At 39.3% G+C, this 21,720-nt stretch overlaps 1 protein-coding gene across 1 annotated transcript in view; it reads right to left on the bottom strand.

The window, feature by feature from the left end:
- LOC135138440 (dorsal-ventral patterning protein Sog) overlaps positions 1–21,031 on the bottom strand; it is a 36,243-nt gene extending 15,212 nt beyond the window's left edge. Inside the window, exons 1-3 of the mRNA XM_064068414.1 lie at positions 20,770–21,031; positions 7,239–7,342; positions 6,850–6,982 (exon numbers count right to left, since the gene is read on the bottom strand). Coding sequence (XP_063924484.1) covers positions 6,850–6,982; positions 7,239–7,342; positions 20,770–20,872 — 340 coding nt within the window. The 5' untranslated portion in view covers positions 20,873–21,031. The remainder of the gene's footprint in view (positions 1–6,849; positions 6,983–7,238; positions 7,343–20,769) is intronic.
- Between the last annotated feature and the right edge of the window lie 689 nt (positions 21,032–21,720).

The raw sequence follows: 21,720 nt of genomic DNA, 5'->3' as shown, positions 1-21,720 counted from the left end.
AATTTCATGGCGCCAGCGTAAATATTTAGTTACGTCTATTATTGCGGCGAGGCGCGTGCCTCGCGACTCTATTATTTCACGGCGGCCGGCTAAAAATAGCGCGCATTTTTCCGAAACGGACCGCACTTTTTCATAATCGACGGGCTTTATGGACAGCCTGTCCGTGATGAATGCGAATCTTTAACGCCAGACTGGCGCCCGCGACCTGAGATAATGTTCTCGCGTCTGCGACATGTCGCGAGGCATCTGCACGACCGACGAACCCGCCGCCGACTTTTCGCCAACGCGGAAATGGGTCGGCGCTGACGACGCCGCCGTCGGCGCGATGCTCTGCCAGATTTACGCCGATTTCGTCGCATACGGTCGACCTGGCCATATATGAACCCGACTTTGTTTCAACTACTTTCTATTTGTACCGATCGATGCACTTACGCCCTCGTCCGGCTGCTCCATTCATAATTTCAACCGGAATCCGCTCATTTGCATTAGTCCAGGCAGCCGACGACCGATAGGCAAACGCGCTTAATTTTTTTTAATTTAAATAAGATCGTAAGCGAAAAACTGAAAAAAATCCATAATTCGCGAAGTTTTTGCATAATTTGCGCTTGATATGAGTCCAGGATTTTTCAATTGGGCTAAGTTCAAAACAGTTTGGCGGTTTTGTCATAGTCTTTTGGTGCAATTAACATTCGATTCAATCAGAATAGTGAGAAATAAAGAGATTTGACCAAAATAAAATTCGTGACTTACGTGAAGGATAATTATTAAAGGGCGGTGAGGGAGTTTTGATTCATATGCGTGCACAACTGTGTTCGAACACTAATCAAGGTCGCATGTTTGCATATACGTCAAGTGGTCGCTCGAGATTTTCGACATAGCAATGGATACTCGACGCCTATGTATAGGTCTTGAACCACAAGCGACCAACTAATTGATCCTTATCGTTTTTTTCCCTTAAAATACGTATTTTTTTTACAACAAAATACTAAAACATGTATAAAATGATAGTTTTTTGGCAAATATGAATTTTGTAATGAATCGATTTTGACAACAAATGAAAAATTCATCATTATTGAGGTCGGGACGGGTGAGTGAAGTTTCATCATTGCCTTCTTTTTGTTAATATTATACAGTTTTCTTTCAACAATACGATACCTAAAACATGACTCATAGGATAATTTCTTGTAGAAAAGTAAGGATTTTGCAATTAAGCTTCGCCCCCGACTCACAACTAATAAAAAAATTCATCACAATTGAGATGAGGGCGGGTGGGCGGGGTTTTGCCTTTTTTTCTTAATATACAGGACCGTTAAATTGTGTTAGAACCAGTTAACGATTAAAATCCTAACATGAATAGATCAAATTTACAACACGTGTTGGCATCGGTCGAGAATTCGCCGCCTATTTCCGCTTGGAAAAATCGAAAAATTAGCTACGCGTGTTGGGAACCCTCTACCAACCAAGCCATCTTCCCGCTACCAGCCCTCTAACTAAAATTCCCTAGTAGAGCTACCAACTACCAGAAAAGAACTAAACGTGCACATGTTTAACGATTTTCTTGATTGAATTTTTTTCAATTCAATTTATTCAAATGCGATTTCGCCCCGCTGTTAATTTTTTTCAGCGCGAAATTTTAATTCAAATTCGGTCACCACCATTTTTAAACTGGTAAATTTTTGTAGGAAAGTATCGATTTTGCAATTAGGCTCCGCCCCTCGCTTTGGCAACGAATGAAAAATTCGTCACAATTAAGCTTGGGATAGATGTGGGTGGAGCTTAATTTTTGGCTTGTTTTTTACTCAAAAACATGTCTTGTAGAGAAAAATATAAAAATCACAAATGAGATAGGGCGGGTAGGGGCTTACATTTTGCCCTTAATATGTGCAGTCATCTGTTCACAACAAGAAACTTAAAACATGTTTTAAATGGTGAACTTGTGTAGAGAAATACCGATTTTGCAATTATGCTCCGCCCCTCGGTCTGACAACGAATGAAAAATTCATCACGATTGAGAGCGAGACAGATGGGTGGGGCTTTTCATTTAGTTTTCTTTGTACAACATGATTACTTAAGAACATATTTTACATCGTAATTTCTCGTAGAAAAATAAGAATTTTTCAATTAAGTTCCACCCCCTCGGCTTACAAAAAATAAAAAAAAAATCATGAGAATAGAGACAGGGCGGGTGGGCGGGGCTTATATTTAGCCTGTTTTTCTAAATATGTGTTGTCATCTTTTCACAACAAGAAACTTAAAACGTGTTTAAAATGGTAAATTCTTGTACACAAATATGGATTTTGCAATTAAGCCCCGCCCCTCACAACGAATTTTTTTTTCTTAATATACATAGCTATTTTTTCACGACAAGAAAATTGAAACAGGGTTAAAATAGTACATTTTTGCAAGGAAATATGGATTTTTCAATTATGGGGCGGAACCTATTTGCAATATCCATACTACCTTATACAAATTTTCCATTTTAAACATATTTTAAGTTTCATGTTGTGAAAACAAGTCTACACATATTAAAACACAAAGACAACATGTAAGCCCGCCCACCCGCCCTGTCTCAATTGTAATGATTTTTTTTATTCGGCGTGAACCAAGGGGGCGGAGCTTAACTGCAAAATACTTATTTCTTTACAAGAAATTAAAAACATGTTTTTGCGTATCGTGTTGTTCAAAGAATACGATGAATATTAAGAAAAAAAAAAGGCAAAGGAACTTAAAACATGTTTAATATAATGGTAAATTGTTATAGACAAATATAAATTTTGTAATTAAGTTCCTCCCCTGGATCTAACAACATATTAAAAATTCATTATTATTGAGATGGGGGCGGGTGAGCGGAGCTTATATTTAGCCTTTTTTTCTTAATATACTTCAAATATGTTTAAAATGGTAAATGTTTGTAGAGAAAAATTCATCACAATTGAGATCGGGTGGGTGCGGCTTAATCTTTTCCTTTTTTTTTGTGAATATATATAGTTTTCTATGTTGTTCTTTCTACAACACGATTTTAAAACAGCCTATGGTAATTTTTTGTAGAAAAATAAGAATTTTGCAATTAAGCTCCGCCTCCGACTCACGACGAATAAAAAATTCACCACAATTAAGATACGGGCGGGTGGGTGGGGCTTCTTAATCATTGGCTTCTTATTCTTATTATAACTATATACTTTTTTTCAACAACACGATATTTAAAACATAATTGTATGTTCAAATTAACCGTTTGATATTTTAAGTATTTTATTGTTGAAAAAAGACTATATCACGAAAAGAATCAAAGGTAAGCGCCCCGCCCACCCGCCCCATCTCAATTGTGATTAATTTTTTTATTCGTCGTGAGACGGAGGGCGGAGCTTCAATGCAAAATGCAGATTTCTCTATTGTCTTTGCCATTTCTATTGAAACACCACCGGTCGATTTTGTTGAAAATTTAGCAATTGGTAACAGCTTTCGATTGACTGAGAACGGGTTTTAGTAAGAAAATTGTCTGAATACGAACATTGATGGCTACACAACATGTTTTAGTATCGTGTTATTGACACAAAACTACACACATTAAGAAAGAAGTTCGAAAAATTAAGCCCCACCCGCCCGCCCAGATCTCAATTGTAATGAATTTTTTATTCGTTACGAGGACGGAGGGGCGGAGCTTCAATGCAGAGTTCATATTTCTCCAGAAGAAATTACCAGGTGAATCATGTTTTAAATATCATGTTATTGAAAGAAAATCACACATATTTTGAAAAAAAGTCAAAAATTAAGCCCCACCCACCCTTCCCAATATCATTTGAGGCGAAATTTTTAGATGGGGGGGGGGGAAGCTTAATTGCAAAGTCCACATGTTTGAGGCATGATCGTGTTGTGGAAAATAGACCATTATGAGAAAAAAATAGGGAATTAATATTCTTATTCTCTCAAAGCAAAAGGAGATCGAAAGAAGAACAAAAAACTACATAAAAATAAAAATTTTAGCATTTACAACCTGGTTTTTCTGTAATTTTGTAATATTAATCTAGCAATTAAATTTTAAGTGTTTTATTGTTGAAAAAAAGGACAATGTATATTGCGAAAAAACAGTCAAAAAATAAGCCCCACCCACCCGCCCCATCTCAATTGTTATTAATTTTGAGACAGGGGGCGGAATTTCAATGCAAAGTTGTATTTCTCTATAATGGGAAACATGTTTTCAGTATCGTGTTAATAAAAAAAGTAAAAAAAAAAAATTAAGCCCCGCCCACCCGCCCCGATTTCAATTGTGACGATTTTTTTATTCGTTATGCGATTGGGGGGGCGGAGCTTAATTGCAAAATCCGTATGTTTGAGGAATGATCGTAGAAAGAAAAAAGACCATTAAAAAAAAGTAGGGAATTAATATTCTTATTCTCTCAAAGCAAAAGGAGAACTATACAAAAATAAAAATTTTAGTATTTACAACTTGACTTTTCTGTAATTTTGCAATATTAATATATTAATATTTGAAGTATTTTATTGTTGAAAAAAGACAAGGTATATTGCGAAAAAACACTCAAAGGATAAGCCCCACCCACCCGCCCCATCTCAATTGCTATTATTTTTTTTTATTCGTCCTGCGACAGGGGGCGGAACTTCAATGCAAAGTTATATTTCTCTACAAGAAATTACCATGTGAAACATGTTTTAAGTATCGTGTTATTGAAAGAAAACTACACATATTAAGAAAAAAGTAAAAAAAAATTAAGCCCCACCCACCCGCCCCGATCTCAATTGTGACGAATTTTTTATTCGTTATGAGCTCTGGGGGCGGAGCTTAATTGCAAAGTGCGTATGTTTGAGGGATTATCGCTCTGTAGAAAAACGACCATTTTAAGAAAAAATAGGGAATTAGTATTCTTATTCTCTCAAAGCAAAAGGGGATCGAAAGAAGAGAAAAAAAACTAAATAAAAATAAAAATTTTAGTATTACCAACCTGACTTTTCTGTAATTTTGTTATAATAATATATTAATATTTTAAGATTTTATTGTTGAAAAAAACACAATATATATCACGAAAAGGCAGTCAAATGATAAACCCAACCCCAGTTGTTATTAATTTTTTCATTCGTCCTGAGACAGGGGGCGGAACTTCCGTGCAAAGTTATATGTCTCTACAAGAAATTACCATGTGAAACATGTTTTAAGTATCGTGTTATTGGAAGAAAACTACACACATTAAGAAAAAAAGTCACAAAAAATTAAGCCCCGCCCACCCGCCCCGATCTCAATTGTGACAAATTTTTTATTCGTTATGAGATTGGGGGGCGGAGCTTAATTGCAAAGTCCGTTTGAGGCATAATCGTATTGTGGAAAAGAGGCCATTTTGAGAAAAAAATAGCGACGAATTAATATTCTTGTTCTCTCAAAGCAAAAGGGAATCGAAACAAGAAGACAAAAAACTATATCAAAATAAAAATTTTAGTATTCACAACCTGATTTTTTTGTAATTTTGTAATATTAATATATACATATTTTAAGTATTTTATTGTTGAAAAAAAAACAATGTATAATACGAAAAGACAGTCAAAGGATAAGCCCCACCCACCCGCCCCATCTCCATTGTTATGAATTTTTTCATTCGTCCTGAGACAGGGGGCGGAACTTCAATGCAATGCAAAGTTATATTTCTCTACAAGAAATTACCATGTGAAACATGTTTTAAGTATCGTGTTATTGAAAGAAAACTACACATATTTGAAAAAAAAGTAAATAATTAAGCCCCACCCACCCGTCTCAATCTCAATTTAGATGAACTTTTTAGATCGGGGGGCGGAGTTTAAGTGCAAAGTGCATATGTCTGACGCATGAAGGTATTGTACAAAATGAGACTATTTTGAGAAAAAAATAGAGAAAATTCTTATTCTCTCAAAACAAAAGGAGATCAAAAGAAGAAAAAAAGTTAAATTAAAATGAAAATTTTAGTATTCACAAGCTGCCTTTATGTAATTTTGTAGCGTAAATCGGTAGATGTGGCAACACAGGTAACGCAGCTGGACATAATTCTAACCTCAAACAGACGCATTAATATTTTAAGTATTTTATTGTTGAAAGAAGACTATATTGCGAAAAGAAAATCAATAGGTAAGCCCCGCCCACCCGCCCCACTTCAATTGTAATTAATTTTTTTATTCGTCGTGGGACGGGGGGCGGAGCTTAATTGCAAAGTGCATATTTCTTTACAAGAGTTACCATATGAAACATGATAATTTATAAATTAACATCGTTCTTGTGATCTTACACTCACGACGCCTCTCCGAACAACAAAAAATTTGCCACAAAGATTCTAATTGCAAAAATGTATTCAGTTTAAGGCACATAAAATTAAATTTGGTAAAAGTTTTTAGTTTTTTAGTTTTAGAGTTTTTTCTCTAAAAAAGAAAAATTTTCGTAATCTTTGGAACTACTCCACCAATTGTAGCAAAATTTTGTGTGTACTTTAGTAATATTGTATATATTGTAAAACGCCAACCAAAATTTGTTTAATCAGCCCCAGTAACAATTTGATCACGCTGCTCAAACCTTTGCAGGGTAAATGCTATTTAAATTTTATAAAATAACACACTCCAGTATTTGTGGTTTATGAATCCCCCTTGATTTTTTATTTTAGTTTTTCAAGTTTTCTGCTTGGAACTTTATTGTTATTACTAATGTTCTCGGGCGCCAAAATGGCCTTTCATTGTTGTTTGATATCTAGTAGGTCATGCATTTTGCTTGTAAGTTGGTACTACTGAGGCAATTTTTGTGCAACATTCAAGTCGCCACCACACGGGGTCACATCTAAACGAGCTCGAATTTAGCGAACAAACAGTGGCGCTATCTCTACGCACCATAGGTGTCTCCGGGACAGGTCTTGCAGCATCTCCCCGGAAGATGTACCGGCTCTTCGCATGTGGGTTCCGGGCACTCATTCTTGATGCTCCGGCACTGTACTCTGGCCACGATTCGCCTCTTCTTCTGCAACTGCGAAAAAAGTTGAACGAAATGAAAACGGGTGTATACAGTTACGGGGCGCCGAGATGCGAAAGGTGTCGGTAGATCACAGAGTGGTGGAACGGTTGCCGGTCACCGACCCGGCTGACCTCTACCTTTAGACGCCCCCATCTCTGCATGCACAGATCTCGCGACGCAACCGCTTTGACATACTCTGGGATCTTCGCTGAATTATTCATCAATGAGTTTCGGCTGGGACGGGTAAATGAATGGACGCGGTACTTACCGGCACACATTCGCACTTCATGCAGTAGAGGACGCCGATGGGCACGCCGAGGTCGGGGATCCACTGGGAGTGCAGCTCGCGGACCTGCTTCCCGAAAACGCACTCTGGAACAGAAAGACGCGATTCGTAAACATCGCTCGAAAATATGAGTCACAATGTTTGTACTAAAACGCATTATGAGGTCAACAGGTTGCCACTACGTGTCTGCTAGTAAAAAAGTGGAAAATACTGGTCGCGGCACCACCACAACTATGCCACCCGAAAACCGCCGCAGTCTTCCGCTTTGGCTTGCTCCTCCACCCATCGTTGACCTTTCCCAACAATTGCGGCGTGTCCCCCGATGGAACCCCCGGCCGTTACGCAACGGGACTTTTGCGCAGGCGCCTTTTCGTATTATTATTCGGTGATCTAAGCGACATTGGCCTCAAAAATATGTTTACTACGAGCCTGCGGCGTATTTTCGCCGATTATCACCGTCTCGGTTTTTTTTCTCTCGTCTGGAGGTTTTATAATTAAATCGCGCGACTATTTCCAACTGTTTAGAATCGCTCGGATTGCTACATTGCATCGTACTTCGCAAATGTCAACACGGAGGTGTGATCTTTGCTCGTTACATGCATTTCCACTTAACGTTTGATCCACTTTTACCGACTACCCCCCGGACATTTTTTTCCCACGACGTGTGCGGGAGGTTCGCAATTACGTTGCCCCGTAATTAATAGGGTCGTAAAAAATTATTTTTAGAAAAATGACGAGTAATTGCTGGGTAATGATAGGCATTAGAAGGGCATTTGCATACGGGCGTTCAATGCATTCTAATAAATTGAAGCGGAACTCGCACCAGCGGCGGCGCAAACGACCGGGCTCAACAGGCTTTGTTCCGGTTGTTTCCCAAATTTTGCATGGTAAACGCTATTCAAATTTTATAAAATAACATATTCCTATACTCGTTTACGTCAAGGAGAATTGATAAGTAAGTTTACAAACATCAAAATAATAAATTAAAAAGAAAAAATTGCTGGGGTTATGTCAGAACGTGTTTTTGACTTTCCCATCTTTGAGGTGGCAACAACGTCGAACCTCATCATAGAGATTAAATGAGTGAGACGGCTCGATCACATTTTAGTACATCTAATGAACTATGCTAATGAACTGTTCACTCCGAGTGCTGATTGCAGTGCGCGGCTTACGTGATCGCACAGTCCCATTTTAGCAAACTTTGCGCGGCAAAAAATCAGTGAAAGTTGTCTCGAACAATTTTAACTGTAATTCACTTTTATTTCATGATTTATACCGAGAAATCCTTCAGTTTTATATAAAAGCGGCACGACGCATCTGTTGGATGTCGTCACAACAAAAAACGCGCCTCATAACTCATTTCGTCGTCAGTGGCGTAGTTGGAGACTTTTCCCGGTCGTATTTCAAAAGTGTCAAAATTAGACCACCGTAAGTGCAAAGCGGGCGCCAGTGCACGTCCATTTAACTGATACTCAACAATTTATCTGTTACTTTTAGATTTCAGGAAAATTTTATTTTGTTGACCTTTGGAGCCGTAAAAGTACTTGTTTTGTTACGAATTTGAATACAATCGGCGCTCGATATCAAGGTCGTTGATCGATATGTCAAAGTTGACTGTCAAAACGAAGAGAGCGGCTCACGCCATTGTCAAAACGCAGTTTCGAACCGGTGCGACTGACATTTCGTTTTTTAACAGAGGTACGAACACGTTTTTTGCCAATTACGTTATCAAAGTTGATTACAGTTACACTGTAATTAAGCACTTATCGGTAATTGTCGCTTTAACTTTTTTAATTGGAGTACAACGAACATAACCTCAAACTCCGCACGACCTTGACTGACTCAACATGGTGGTGCTAAAGCAACACCGGAGTCGTCTGTTTGCGCATTAGACAAAAATACCGGAAAATTGACGTAGTTTTAGATTTCGAGGAAGCAGTTGTCATTCGGGCGTCCTTTAGATAATTTAAGTCTCCTATTTTAAATACAATACGAAGTTTCGGCAGCACCAAGGCCGGCCCTCCGATTGTCGTTCGAAAATTATTCAAAAGTGACGTCACCATCGCGGGTGGTTTGGTCACAACACCGGTGGTACGATCCGTTCGGTAATGATACCTTTATTAAAGTCGATGTCGAGTGTCTTATTTAACGTTAAGCAGAACAATTTCGCTATGTTTTTGTTGCAGGCAGCTTTTTCCACTTCACGGTGGGCTGAGACAGCTACAATTCTCTCGAGAACTGGTTTGATTTTTTCTTGAATGTAAGTAAGTATAACTAGCGCATATTTTGCCATAATATGGCGGCGTATGGAGTGCGTGCTATCAGGAGCACGACTGGTCGAAGCGGCGTTGCCGGCTCGCACAATTTGGTAGCACCACACAGAAGGCCTCCGTGGTCATTTGGTGCCGCGACCAGGATCCTCCCGTTGGCGGCCCGCGCAGAAAGTGAGAGTTCTCTTCGGCGCGGCCATATCTCGCTAGACAAATGCCAGGAGTTCAATCCAGATGGGCCTCAGGATATATTAGTCATGTTATATCGAGCTTGGCGCGAATTCAATGCCGCAGACGGACGACACGACACACCTCTAGACCGGGCGCATCGACCAAGAGGCGAATGCAGAGGTGCACTCGACCGCTTCCTGGTCCAACGAGACCGGTGACGTCACGACCGACGATAAATAAAGCCGCCTAATAGCAATGGTGCGATAATTACGTCTGTTTAATCTTAATTTAATTCGATTTCGCGGCCGGCGCCACCAACTCTTAATATGTCAGTATTACAGCCGCACCAGTCAAAGTCAACGATCTGGTAATGTGGTTGCAAATACGCGCCCGGTACCCGGTCTTATTTTATCTGCGGTTATAAATAGAGGTTTGATTCCCGAAACGGCGCGGAGAACACTTCCGCCAAGATGGGCCACGCGAAAGAGCCGGACCTGGATGGAGACAAGGGACACCCAAATGAGGGAGAAAACATCGCGCGGTCAATGACTGCGAACTAAGACATATACACGAACGGGACGTCTTTCTATTATTTCTAGTCTGTGTAAGCCGTCGCGCTCGACGCTTGTGTTCGGAATTCGTTTCCGTGGCGGGTCTGTTCGCGGGAGCGGCGTTTTTGCCTGCACGACGAGTAGGAGCTGTAAGAAAGCCGAAAACCAGCGCCGCGTTTTATTGAATGCTAATGCAGAGGTGTTCCGCGTGGAGTGTGGCCGGTCGCACGTAGGTGCCCTCTAGTTCAAGAACGAACGGCGAAAAATGGTCGACCAGCTATTGTGTAGCCGTCGAAAAAACGCGAATATTTGTGTAAGTCGTGTGTCATACTTATTTAAAACACCTGTGATTCGCGCGCTAAGGTGTGTGTTTATTGTTCATCTGGCACGCCATAAATTATGTGGGTGGAACGCGGGGAGGAGGAACGCAGCTATTAGCCCGCAATGGGACGCGCCTAATAACAAACGAGAAAACGCGCTGAAAAGGAAATACGAAAAACGGAGCGGGAAATTCCACGATGAATGAGACAAATTACTTCCGAGAAACGTGGAAATCTTGTCTGATGCAATTCCGCGGTCCGGTATCACGCCACTTGCTCCTTCGAGCCGGATTTCGCCGCGAGTACGTTCAGAGCGAACAATAAAAAATAAGAATGATCGCCTATTCATTAAGTCGGGTCCAGACAAACAAAAGTCTGGCATTTTTTGCGCTTGGCACGGCCGGCTATTACATAAATTTATTTTTACTGCAACGCTTTTCGAAAAGTGCGAAATTCCGACCAACTTGGCCGTCGAAATGATCGAAAAACTTTGACGAAGTCGCCGATTGCGGGACAATCGGGTGGGTTATCACGACTTGTGTCGTTGTGAACCGCCCTTTAATTTAACGCTCTGCCAGGGGCGGTTCGTTTCGCTTTCGCTAGCGCGTGAAAGCCAAACGCCCGTCTGCAAGCAAGGTGATGCAAGTCGTGCGCAATGTTTCTGCACGAGTTCACAAATTCGAAGAGAACTGCACTGGAGGGAAAAAAAGGCAATGAGTGGAAAGGAACGGGGACGAAGATGTCATTTCTCGACCAGAATACGAAAACAGTCGCGAAAAAAAGCCTGGAGTAACCAACCACATATGCATGAAAGTGAATATTCAATGAACGCCTGTTAACGTATCGTCATAAAAAACTCAATTAAATTAAGCAATTCCACGGAATGACTGACTGCAGATTGAAATAATATAGGTACTATAACTCCACATTTAAGGATTCTTCTTCAACACTAAACGCAATTTACAGATCATTAGGGCCTTTTCTGAATCACATAATCAACGAAAATTTGCAAACGAATGTAATGGGTATTTAACGAACATCTAAGCTTCGCATTAATGGCTTGTGAAATAGATAATCAAGTGAATTTAAAAATTAAATTTTCACAGCTACATTCATTTACAGATCGGTGTAAATGAATATTTAACGAAAATCCAGTGATTAATCAACCAAATGAATACTCAAATGGTTTCAAGAAATTAAATCCTCGGGATGGCGATATTGTGGCTATTCCACTTATGAAAATTCTGGTTTAAATATTTAGACCCTAGATTCATTCTGTTGATAATTAAGTAGGATCAAATAAAGAATAAAAATTTGCAAATTTGGGGTATTCACTAAACACCCAATCAGGGACGGATGGAACCATCTGGAAATCGGGAATTTTCCAGAGGTGCCAGTAGCCATGGCACAACGATTCCCGAATCCAAATTTTAAATAAAAGTACTTTTAATCCCTCTCTGATCACAGTACTCCGATATTCTTTCAAATTGCTTCAAGAATCAGACACATGGAGCCCTCGAGATTCCTAAAAATTACTTCAAAAACAAGGCAAGGGATCTCCGAAATTCTTTTAAATTACTTCAAAAACAAGACAAGAGACCACAAAGATTCTTTAAACCTACTTAAAAGCAAAACAAAAGGATTCTTTCAACTACCTCAAAAACTAGACACAAGGGATCCCCGAGATTCTTTCAAACTATGTACACAAGGGATATTCCAGATTCTTTGAAACTAATTCAAAAGCCATACACAGGGGATGCCCGAGTTTCTTTCAAACTACTTCAAAAATAAAACACACCAAGTCCTCGATATTCTTGAAAACTACTTCAAAAACAAAACAAAAGGTGTTACCGAGATTCTTTCAAACAACTTCAAAAACAAGACAAGGAGTCCCTGAGATTCTTTCAAACTACTTCAAAAACAAGACAAAAGTTGTCCCCGAGATTCTTTCAAACTACTTCAAAAACCAAACAAAAGGAGTCCCAGAGATTCTTTCAAACCACGTCAAAAATACAACAAAAAGGGGTCCCTGAGATTCTTTAAAATTACTTCAAAAACAAAACACAACAGATTCATTAAAACTACTTGAAAAACAAACCAAGGGGTACCGAGATTCTCTAAAACTGCTTCACTTCAAAAACAAGACACAAGGAGTCCCCGAGATTCATGAAAACTACTTCACAAACAAAACAAAAGGCGTCCTCCAGATCCTTCCAAACTACTTCACTTCAAAAACAAAACACAGCAGATTCTTTAAAACTACTTCAAAAACAAAACAAAAGGGGCCCCAAGATTCTTTAAAACTGCTTCAAAAAAATCACAAAAGGAGTCCCCAAGATTCTTTAAAACTACTTCAAAAACATAACAAAAGGGATCCCCGAGATTCTTTAAAACTATTTCAAAAACCAAACAAAAGGAGTCCTAGAGATTCTTTCAAACCACTTCAAAAATAAAACAAAAAGGGGTCTCTGAGATTCTTTAAAATTACTTCAAAAACAAAGCAAAAGGTTTCCCTGAGACTGTTTCAAACTACTTCGAAAACAAGACGCAAGGGATCCCCGAGATCCTTCGAAACTACTTCAAAAACAAAACACAACAGATTATTTAAAAGTACTTCAAAAACAAAACACGGGGTACAACTTCAAAAACAAAACAAAAGAGGTCCCCGAGATTCTTTCAAACTACTTCAAAACCCAAACAAAAGGAGTCCCAAAGATTCTTTCAAACCACTTCAAAAATAAAACACAAAGGATTTCCGAGATTTTTTCAAACCACTTCAAAAACAAAACACAACAGGTCCCTGAGATTCTTTAAAACTGCTTCAAAATCAAGACACAAGGGGTCCCCGAGATTCTTTAAAACTACTTCAAAAACCAATCAAAATGAGTCCCAGAGATTCTTTCAAACCACTTCAAAAATACAACAAAAAGGGGCCCCTGAGATTCTTTAAAATTACTTCAAAAATAAAACAAAAAGGGGTCCCTGAGATTCTTTAAAACTATTTCAAAAACAAAGCAAAAGGGTTCCCCGAGGCTCTTTCAAACCACTTCAAAAACAAAACACAACAGGTTCTCTAGATTCTTTAAAACTGCTTCAAAAACATCACAAAAGGAGTCCCCGAGATTCTTTAAAACTACTTCAAAAACATAACAAAAGGGATCCCCGAGATTCTTTCAAACTACTTCAAAAACAAGACACAAGAGGTCCCCAAGATTCTTTAAAACTACTTCAAAAATAAAACACAAAGGATCTCAGAGATTTTTTCAAACCACTTCAAAAACATAACAAAAGGGATTACCGAGATTCTTTCAAACTACTTCAAAAACAGGACATACAGGGCGCCCTAGATTCTTTAAAACAGCTAAATCATAATAAGGGGTGCCGAGATTCTTTCAAGCAACTTCAAAAATCAAACAGTAGGGCAACTTCAAAAACCAGACAGAAGGGGTTTCCGAGGTTCTTTGAAACTACTTCAAAAACAAAACCAAAACGGATCCCCGAGATTCTTTCAAACTACTTCAAAAACAAAACACAACAGGTCCCCGAGATTCTTTAAAACTGCTTCAAAAACATCACAAAAGGGATCCCCGAGATTCTTTTAAACTACTTCAAAAACCAAACAAAAGGAGTCCCAGAGATTCTTTAAAACTACTTCAAAAACCAAACAAAAGGAGTCCCAGAGATTCTTTCAAACCACTTCAAAAATAAAACAAAAAGGGGTCCCTGAGATTCCTTAAAATTACTTCAAAAACAAAGCAAAAGTGTTCCCCGAGACTCTTTCAAACCACTTCAAAAACAAAACACTACAGGTCCCCTAGATTCTTTAAAACTGCTTCAAAAACATCAAAAAAGGAGTCCCCGAGATTCTTTAAAACTACTTCAAAAACACAACAAAAGGGATCCCCGAGATTCTTTCAAACTACTTCAAAAACAGGACATACAGGGCGCCCTAGATTCTTTAAAACTGCTTCTAAAACATAATAAGGGGTGCCGAGATTCTTTCAAGCAACTTCAAAAACCAAACAAATGGCAAATTCAAAAACCAGACAGAAGGGGTTCCCGAGATTCTTTGAAACTACTTCAAAAACAAAACCAAAACGGATCCCCGAGATTCTTTCAAACTACTTCAAAAACAAAGCAAAAGGGTTCCCCGAGACTGTTTCAAACTACTTTAAAAACAATACAAAAGGAATCCCCGAGATTCTTTCAAACTACTTCCAAAACAAAACAAAACAGGCCCCCGAGATTCTTTAAAATTATATATTACTTCAAAATAAAACAAAAGGGGTCCTCGAGATTTTTTAAAACTACTTCAAAAACAAAACAAAAGGGGTCCCCGAGATTCTTTAAAACTACCTCCAAAAACAAAACAAGAGGAGTCCCCGAGATTCTTTCAAATTAAGTACTTCAAAAACAGGACACATGGGGTCCCCACGATTCTTTCAAACTACTTCAAAAACAAGACACAAGGGGTCCGCGAGATTCTTTAACTACTTCAAAAACATAACAAAAGGATTCCCCGTGATTCTTTAAAACTATTCCAAAAACAAAACAATAGGACTCCCCGATATTCTTTCAAAACTAGTTCAAAAATAAAGCACAACAGGTCCCTGAGATTCTTTCACACTATGTACTTCAAAAGCAAGACACAAAGGGTCCCGAGATCCTTTAAAATTACTTCAAAAACATAACAAAAGGAGTCCCCGAGATTCCTTAAAACTGCTTCCAAAAAAAATAAACAAAAGGGATCCCCGAGACTCTTTCAAACTACTTTAAAAAGATAACAAAAGAAGTCCTCGAGATTCTTTTAAATTAATACTTCAAAAATCAAACAGAATGACAACTTTAAAAACCAGAGACACAAGGGGTTCCCGAAATTCTTTGAAACTACTTCACGTCAAAAACAAAACACAACAGGTCCACTAGATTCTTTCAAACTACTTCAAAAACAAAACAAAAACGGACCCCGAGATTCTTTCAAATTACCTCAATAACAAAACAAAAGGTGTCCCAAAGATCCTTCGAACTACTTCAAAAAGTAGGGACAATAAGTCCCCGAGATTTTTTAAAGAAACTTCAAAAACAAAGCAAAAGGGGTTTCCGAGATTCTTTTGTTTCAGCTATGTACTCCAAAAACAAAACAAAAGAGATTCCCAAGATTCTTTCAAACTACTTCAAAAACCAAACACGAGGGGTCTCCGAGATTCTTTCAAATTACTTGAAAACCAAGACACAACAGGTGGTCCCAAAGAATCTTTCAAATTTCCTTAGAAAAATTCACCATCTAGAAATTGGGAATTTTCCACCGGCGCTAGTGGCCGTGGTACACTAGGGCGCAGGTGCCCAAATACAAATTTTATATATTATATATTTTTAATAATAATGTAAAATTTCAGGTGCCGGTTCAGCACGTCCCATCAGTTTACAGGCAATTAAGAGCTGCTCTAGATCAAACAATGAGATGGAGATGGATATTTAACGAAATTGCCCTGATCAATCAATCGAATATTCAAGTGGTTCCAAAAAATTGAATATTTCAACCCTAGATGCAGTTTACAGACAACTAGTACCTTCTTTGGATCAAATAACGAAAGAAAATTTGCAAATAGATATAGATGAGCATTTAACAATGATTCAGGCTTCACACTATAGATATTCATTCAAATGGTTCCAGGAAATATGTGGATATTTTCCATTTAAAGATTGTTTCTTAAATATTTCAAAGCTTAAGAGTCAGTTTACAGGCAACTAGGACCTTCTCTAGATCAAGTAATGAATGAAAATTTGTAAACAGACGTAGATGAATATTTAACGAACATCCAGTTCACACTTATGGATTGTCAAAAATAGATATGCAAATGTTCCAGGAAATTAAACTATGTAGATCGCTATTATGTGGATATTTCCCGTTTGAAGATAGTTTAAACATTTCAAAAATAGATTCAGTTTAGACGCAATTAGGACCTTCTCTGGATCTTAATGAAAATTGATTAATCAATCAAATGAAAATCCAGGCGGTTTCAAGAAATTGAACCATCTAGATCACGAAATTGTGGATATTCCACATTTAAAGAGTCGTTTAAATGAGTCATTTTCTGACAATTAGGATCTTCACTGGATCAAATAATGAATGAAAATCTGCGGATGGATGTAGATGGATATTTAACGAACACACAAGCTTCACATTTATGGCTTGTCAATTAGATATTCAAGTGGTGGATTCATCCGTGCATCCTGACCACTACAATGCACGAACATTATATTGACGGATGTACAGTAGATATTCAGCGGGCATTTTCTGTAAATTAAGTCACTAAAATAACAGAACCAAGTATTCATACTGCAAACATTGAACGAAAAAATCCGCAGATAGATGTAGAACAGACAATGAACAAATGTTCATTTTTCGTGTTTACAGCTAGTCAACCGCAGCCCCATCTGGATCAAGCAGAACTGCAATAAACCAAAACCCGCGGATGGACATAACGCGGCTTCGTGTTTACAATTTAGGAAGCGTCTACCAAATCCCAGACTGCGGTTCAGTTTACCACAAACCCGGACTTTCTCTGCAGCGAGCAATGAATGAAAATCTGCTGTAGACATTCGATAAACATTCGTCTTTCGCGAATTAGATATCCAAATAGGAGATCGGCGCGATGAATGAACGTCTAGTGGACGTCAGTGGCACTCCTTTTGGGTTTTATGGTCCGAAAGCTGTCCTCTAGGATTCCGGGCTTTCGCCGCCAGGTCCGTCGGCGCGAACTAACCTATCATCATGCCATCAGCATTATTATTGCTATCAGCGCCCAAATAAAATAAACCGGCGTTCAACGCGCACACATGCAGCCGTTAAGACAACAAACACGAATGAATAATGAAATAAACCGATTTTCGTTGGCCGTTGGCCTCCGCTTGCCCAAAACTGTCCACAATATGAGCGAATTGGTTGCACTCGATTAGTTTCGAAAATCGAAATGTCGTTAACCTCACTCCTGGCAAATACGGTGTATTTTTACGCCAATTTCACAACAATCATTATGTAAATACGATGATGCCAAATAGAACATTAATTTTCAAGGTAAATGTGTTAATAAATTACCGGGACTCGCGGAGAGAGAGAAGTAATTAAGCAGTAAATTAATTTTTAGCTACATGTAATGTTGACATTTGCAAAAAATCCCTCGGTGTGGCTATTTTTAAAAACTACTTATTATGCAAATACGGCTCGATGTGTGCTCGTTACGGAGGTTTTTTTTTAATTGGGTGGTATTTAATTTTTTAGGGGGAAATGTCGCGACGCCCCCTCGAGCGGCCTCCGAAATCACACGGAACTGAAAAAATTCTGTTTGTTTACGTTTACCGCTGATTTTTATCGCGCTTTCGCAGACGTGTTCATTAAATATCGATGATTTTGCATTAATGATTTTTTGAGACGTGAACGGGCAAGGTTAGCTGCAAACGAGACTCGGATGCGGATTATGACTAAGTCGCCGATTGAAGAAACAAAAACGAAGCAGATCATGGACCAAACGCTAAAGGCACAATTACTCAGGCGAACGTCACCCAAGCCCCACAAACCTCGCCCGTCAAGCCCGGCTTGCAAAAAACACAACCGTGCAATCGACCCTTCATAACAAATAATCTTGTAAGTGATGGGTGGATTTATGTCGTCGTAGATGTTTTTGATTTAATTATAATTCCACAAGTCTGCGGATTTCTAGTGGCGCGTCTTTACGATATGATGACGTGTGTCTTAATGTTTCTGTCGCATGTGTATGCGGTATGTGGCGTGTTGTAATTGTTGCGTAAAACGGTTTTCAATTATGTAAACAAAAATATGTGGTTTCACTAAAAAAATTTATGGTGAGATCCATCACATTTAAAAACGGTGTCATTTTTTGAAAGAGGATCCTCCGAAAATTCTACGTGTTGGTTAAGATACGTCGCAACAAAAGAATGTTTAAAAGACGTAAATGAACGTGAAATTCGGTTTTTGAAAAAAAGCGTCCCAGTTTCGTCGGTGTTGCGCGCATCATCAGGGCCGCATTCCTCCCGTCCTCCCGATGTGCGCATCTCGGTTTTTTGCAGCCACCTGTGTCACGTCCGCATGCACATAACCGTCTCATTTCCATTTCGAGTCCAGCCCTGATCACACGGACATTGTCGGCTCGTCACATACCTCCACGTCCACGATTCCCATTTCCGATAAGTAAAATCAGCGAAAAAACGCCATCGATACGAGAAGGTCGCCGTGTCGGAGTGGACGACCTGAATCGAGTCCAGCTCCAAATAGCCGTCGGCGGCGTCGCGACGCGTCCATCGCAACTATAATTGTTTTGGATGCAACGTTATCCCACTCCGACGAGACGGAATGCGCCAGCAACACAAAAAGGAAAAATGTTGCAAAAGCATTAAGTAATAATAAACAAATTGGCGGAGACGTTGGCACGAAATTTTAACAATCGCTGGCGCCGGCTATTTTTAGTTACGACAACAAATAATAACTGCGATGGCAAATAAACGGCTCCGGTTCGGGTGTTTTGGTGTATGGATGTGTTTTTGCAGGCGGAAATGCGCCTCGGTTATTAATTTCCTTTTTTGTCTGTGGAGATGGGGAAATGGCGGCAAGGTCGGCGAGCAAAGTGCTACTCATTCATACGGAGGCGGGTTTATAAAAGATTTCTACAGTGGAATCAAAATTGATATTCAAATTTGGTAAATGTCGATGGGGATAAACCAAGACTTGATTCCACGCACACGGGTTTTCCACAGTTGCATATGTATGACCATATAATTTACAAAATCCTTGATTTTTTAGACTTTTCCCTGCATGAACATTTTTTTAAAGCATCTTTCGATTTTCCGTTTAGTACAAAGATGAGAGTAATGGGTTTGAAAAAATTCATTTAGGTAATTACCGCAATAAATTGACAATTTTTATGCAACTCCCTAACCCTAAATATACACAGGTCACTGTTTTAGGTGTGTTTGCGAGCCAACGCTTGCACTATATTAATGTCCAGGTCGCTGGAAGTCTCGAACAGTGGTCGCGGGGTTATGTCGAGAATTCGCTCAACAATAAAGTTCAAACCGCAAAAGAAATTCTAATGGGCGATGAACAGTCAACAATTAACATTCATACAGCTGCAGTTAATCATGATAGAGTGAAACATCATGGTTTTTAGTAAACAACGTTTACCTAAGTAATTTTTTTAGCGTCTTGAGAACATTTTTGTCCCTAGGGACAATTCAAATTTGCTTATACTTTTTTCGCGTTACGAATAACCTAGTTACTAGAACCATTTAAAACCAGACTTTAATAGGTTTCAAGTGCACTTTAAGCGGTATTAATTTTATTTTCAGAGTACACTTTGGTGATTTAGCGTTAACAACAAACATAAACCAAATAAAAATCAGTTTAAATCATTAAGCAAACACTGTCACCGATAGCAACTACATTCAAAAATTGGTGCCGGGGATTTTTAATTTGGGAATCAGATTTCCGTAAACATTTACAACGGCTCGACTTGTTGCCATTCCAGGTAGTGGTTATCGCTGAGAACCAAACAATGACACGCAAAATCAGAAGTAGAAATCTCCAAGCAAACAATTTTAGATCAAAAATTCGACTTATCGAATCTAGATCAAATCCAGTCTATATTGGTTACACCGTAAACAGCAATCACGTACAAAATAAATAAATTCACCCGGACATCTCAAGGCCGCCAAAAACCACTCATTAAACCATCGCGATTATCAAAAAAGCTGACCCTCGTCCACTTTTGCAAAAAAAAAAAATCAAATCAAAGTGAGACGGTTGGGTTTCGACAAGCCGAAAGTTGCTAGTTTCCTGGCGCAACCAAACCTTAAAAAAAACGGAAGTGACATCAACTTCATTGTCCGCGCGATTATGTCAAGCCCGACCAAAACACATCGTTTTCGGCGTTATCACAGATTAATTGAAGTGCTACTGAAGTAACAGTTATCGCTTGTATCTCTCGATAAGGCGGGATATAATTACAATTTTCCGAAAATTTATTTTCGCGGTGGACGTCGTTATCAGGCGCGACCTTGACACGGCCCCAAACAATCCTCCTCAGCGTCCAGCGCGAAATAAACAAACATCAGGTGATGTCAAAGTTCAGCGCGGCTGAATCGCGCCGTTACGCAAACTAGGTTTAGGTTTAGGCTTAGGTCCTACCTGCCGCCTTGTTCCTCGTCCTGGTGCTCTCGTCAATCAGGGGCGCCTTGGTCCTGGCCCCGGCGACGGCGAGCAGCGCCGCCAACACCGCCCACGTGATCATGTTACACTTTTTCGATTCACAACACTTCACACGGTTTTATCTCGAGTGCATCTTCAGATACGACTTTATGTAATAAAAGGTGACACTGTGACGTAGATACAAACGCGTCGACAGCCTAGTGTAAACTGATTGCTAAGAAAGCACGACGTACGACTATGTACTATTCCCCTACTCTGTGGCGGCTCCTTCTATTTATCCTGTAGGATGGAGCGGCCGAGCTTTAGGATAACGCATCCGGATTTCGGCCAATGGGCGATGGGCGCCCCACCAGCCACCCCATGGAGGGGCCCATCGGGCTTTTTTCGGCGGGTGGTGAAAGTCGATGGGCGGATTGGAGGCTGGAGGCTTGGGGCTTTCCGGCGCGTGGGGAAGGAGTTTTTGGAGTTCTTGGACTGTTGTTGGCGGATTTCTGCGACGAGATAATGAGCTGATACGGGCTATTATTAGAAAATTCGGTTGCTTGAGGGGAATGCGATGAGAGATGACCTGAGATTATTTTTTTAGACAATTTTAAGCTTAATTAACACAACCAAAGTTTGGGTTCAGATTTGTTTGTCTTATTGCTTGATTACACGCTCTTTTTTTGATTTTACGGCCTCAAATGTAGTCTAAATTTAACGTGGTAGAAATTCGGAGTTTTCGTAGTCGAAAATGTGAAAATAATTAGCAGTTCTAATTTTACTCGCAGTTGCATTTTACTATCGATTCGCAGAACTAAGTTGTACTCGAAATGAGGAGAAATTCATAACAAACGCAATTTACATAATACGACATGAGTGACATCCGTTCTGTTTACTACAAATCTTTTGAACGTCAGATTGTCATCAAAAAAATATTTTTAATTTAAT

Source organism: Zophobas morio, unplaced genomic scaffold, assembly GCF_036711695.1.
Source record: "Zophobas morio isolate AGI-343-1 ecotype UQ-CSIRO unplaced genomic scaffold, CSIRO_AGI_Zmor_V1 ptg000004l, whole genome shotgun sequence".
Lineage (NCBI taxonomy): Eukaryota > Metazoa > Arthropoda > Insecta > Coleoptera > Tenebrionidae > Zophobas > Zophobas morio.
Note: the sequence above shows the minus strand (reverse complement) of the source record. Positions and strands in the feature narration are given on the sequence as shown.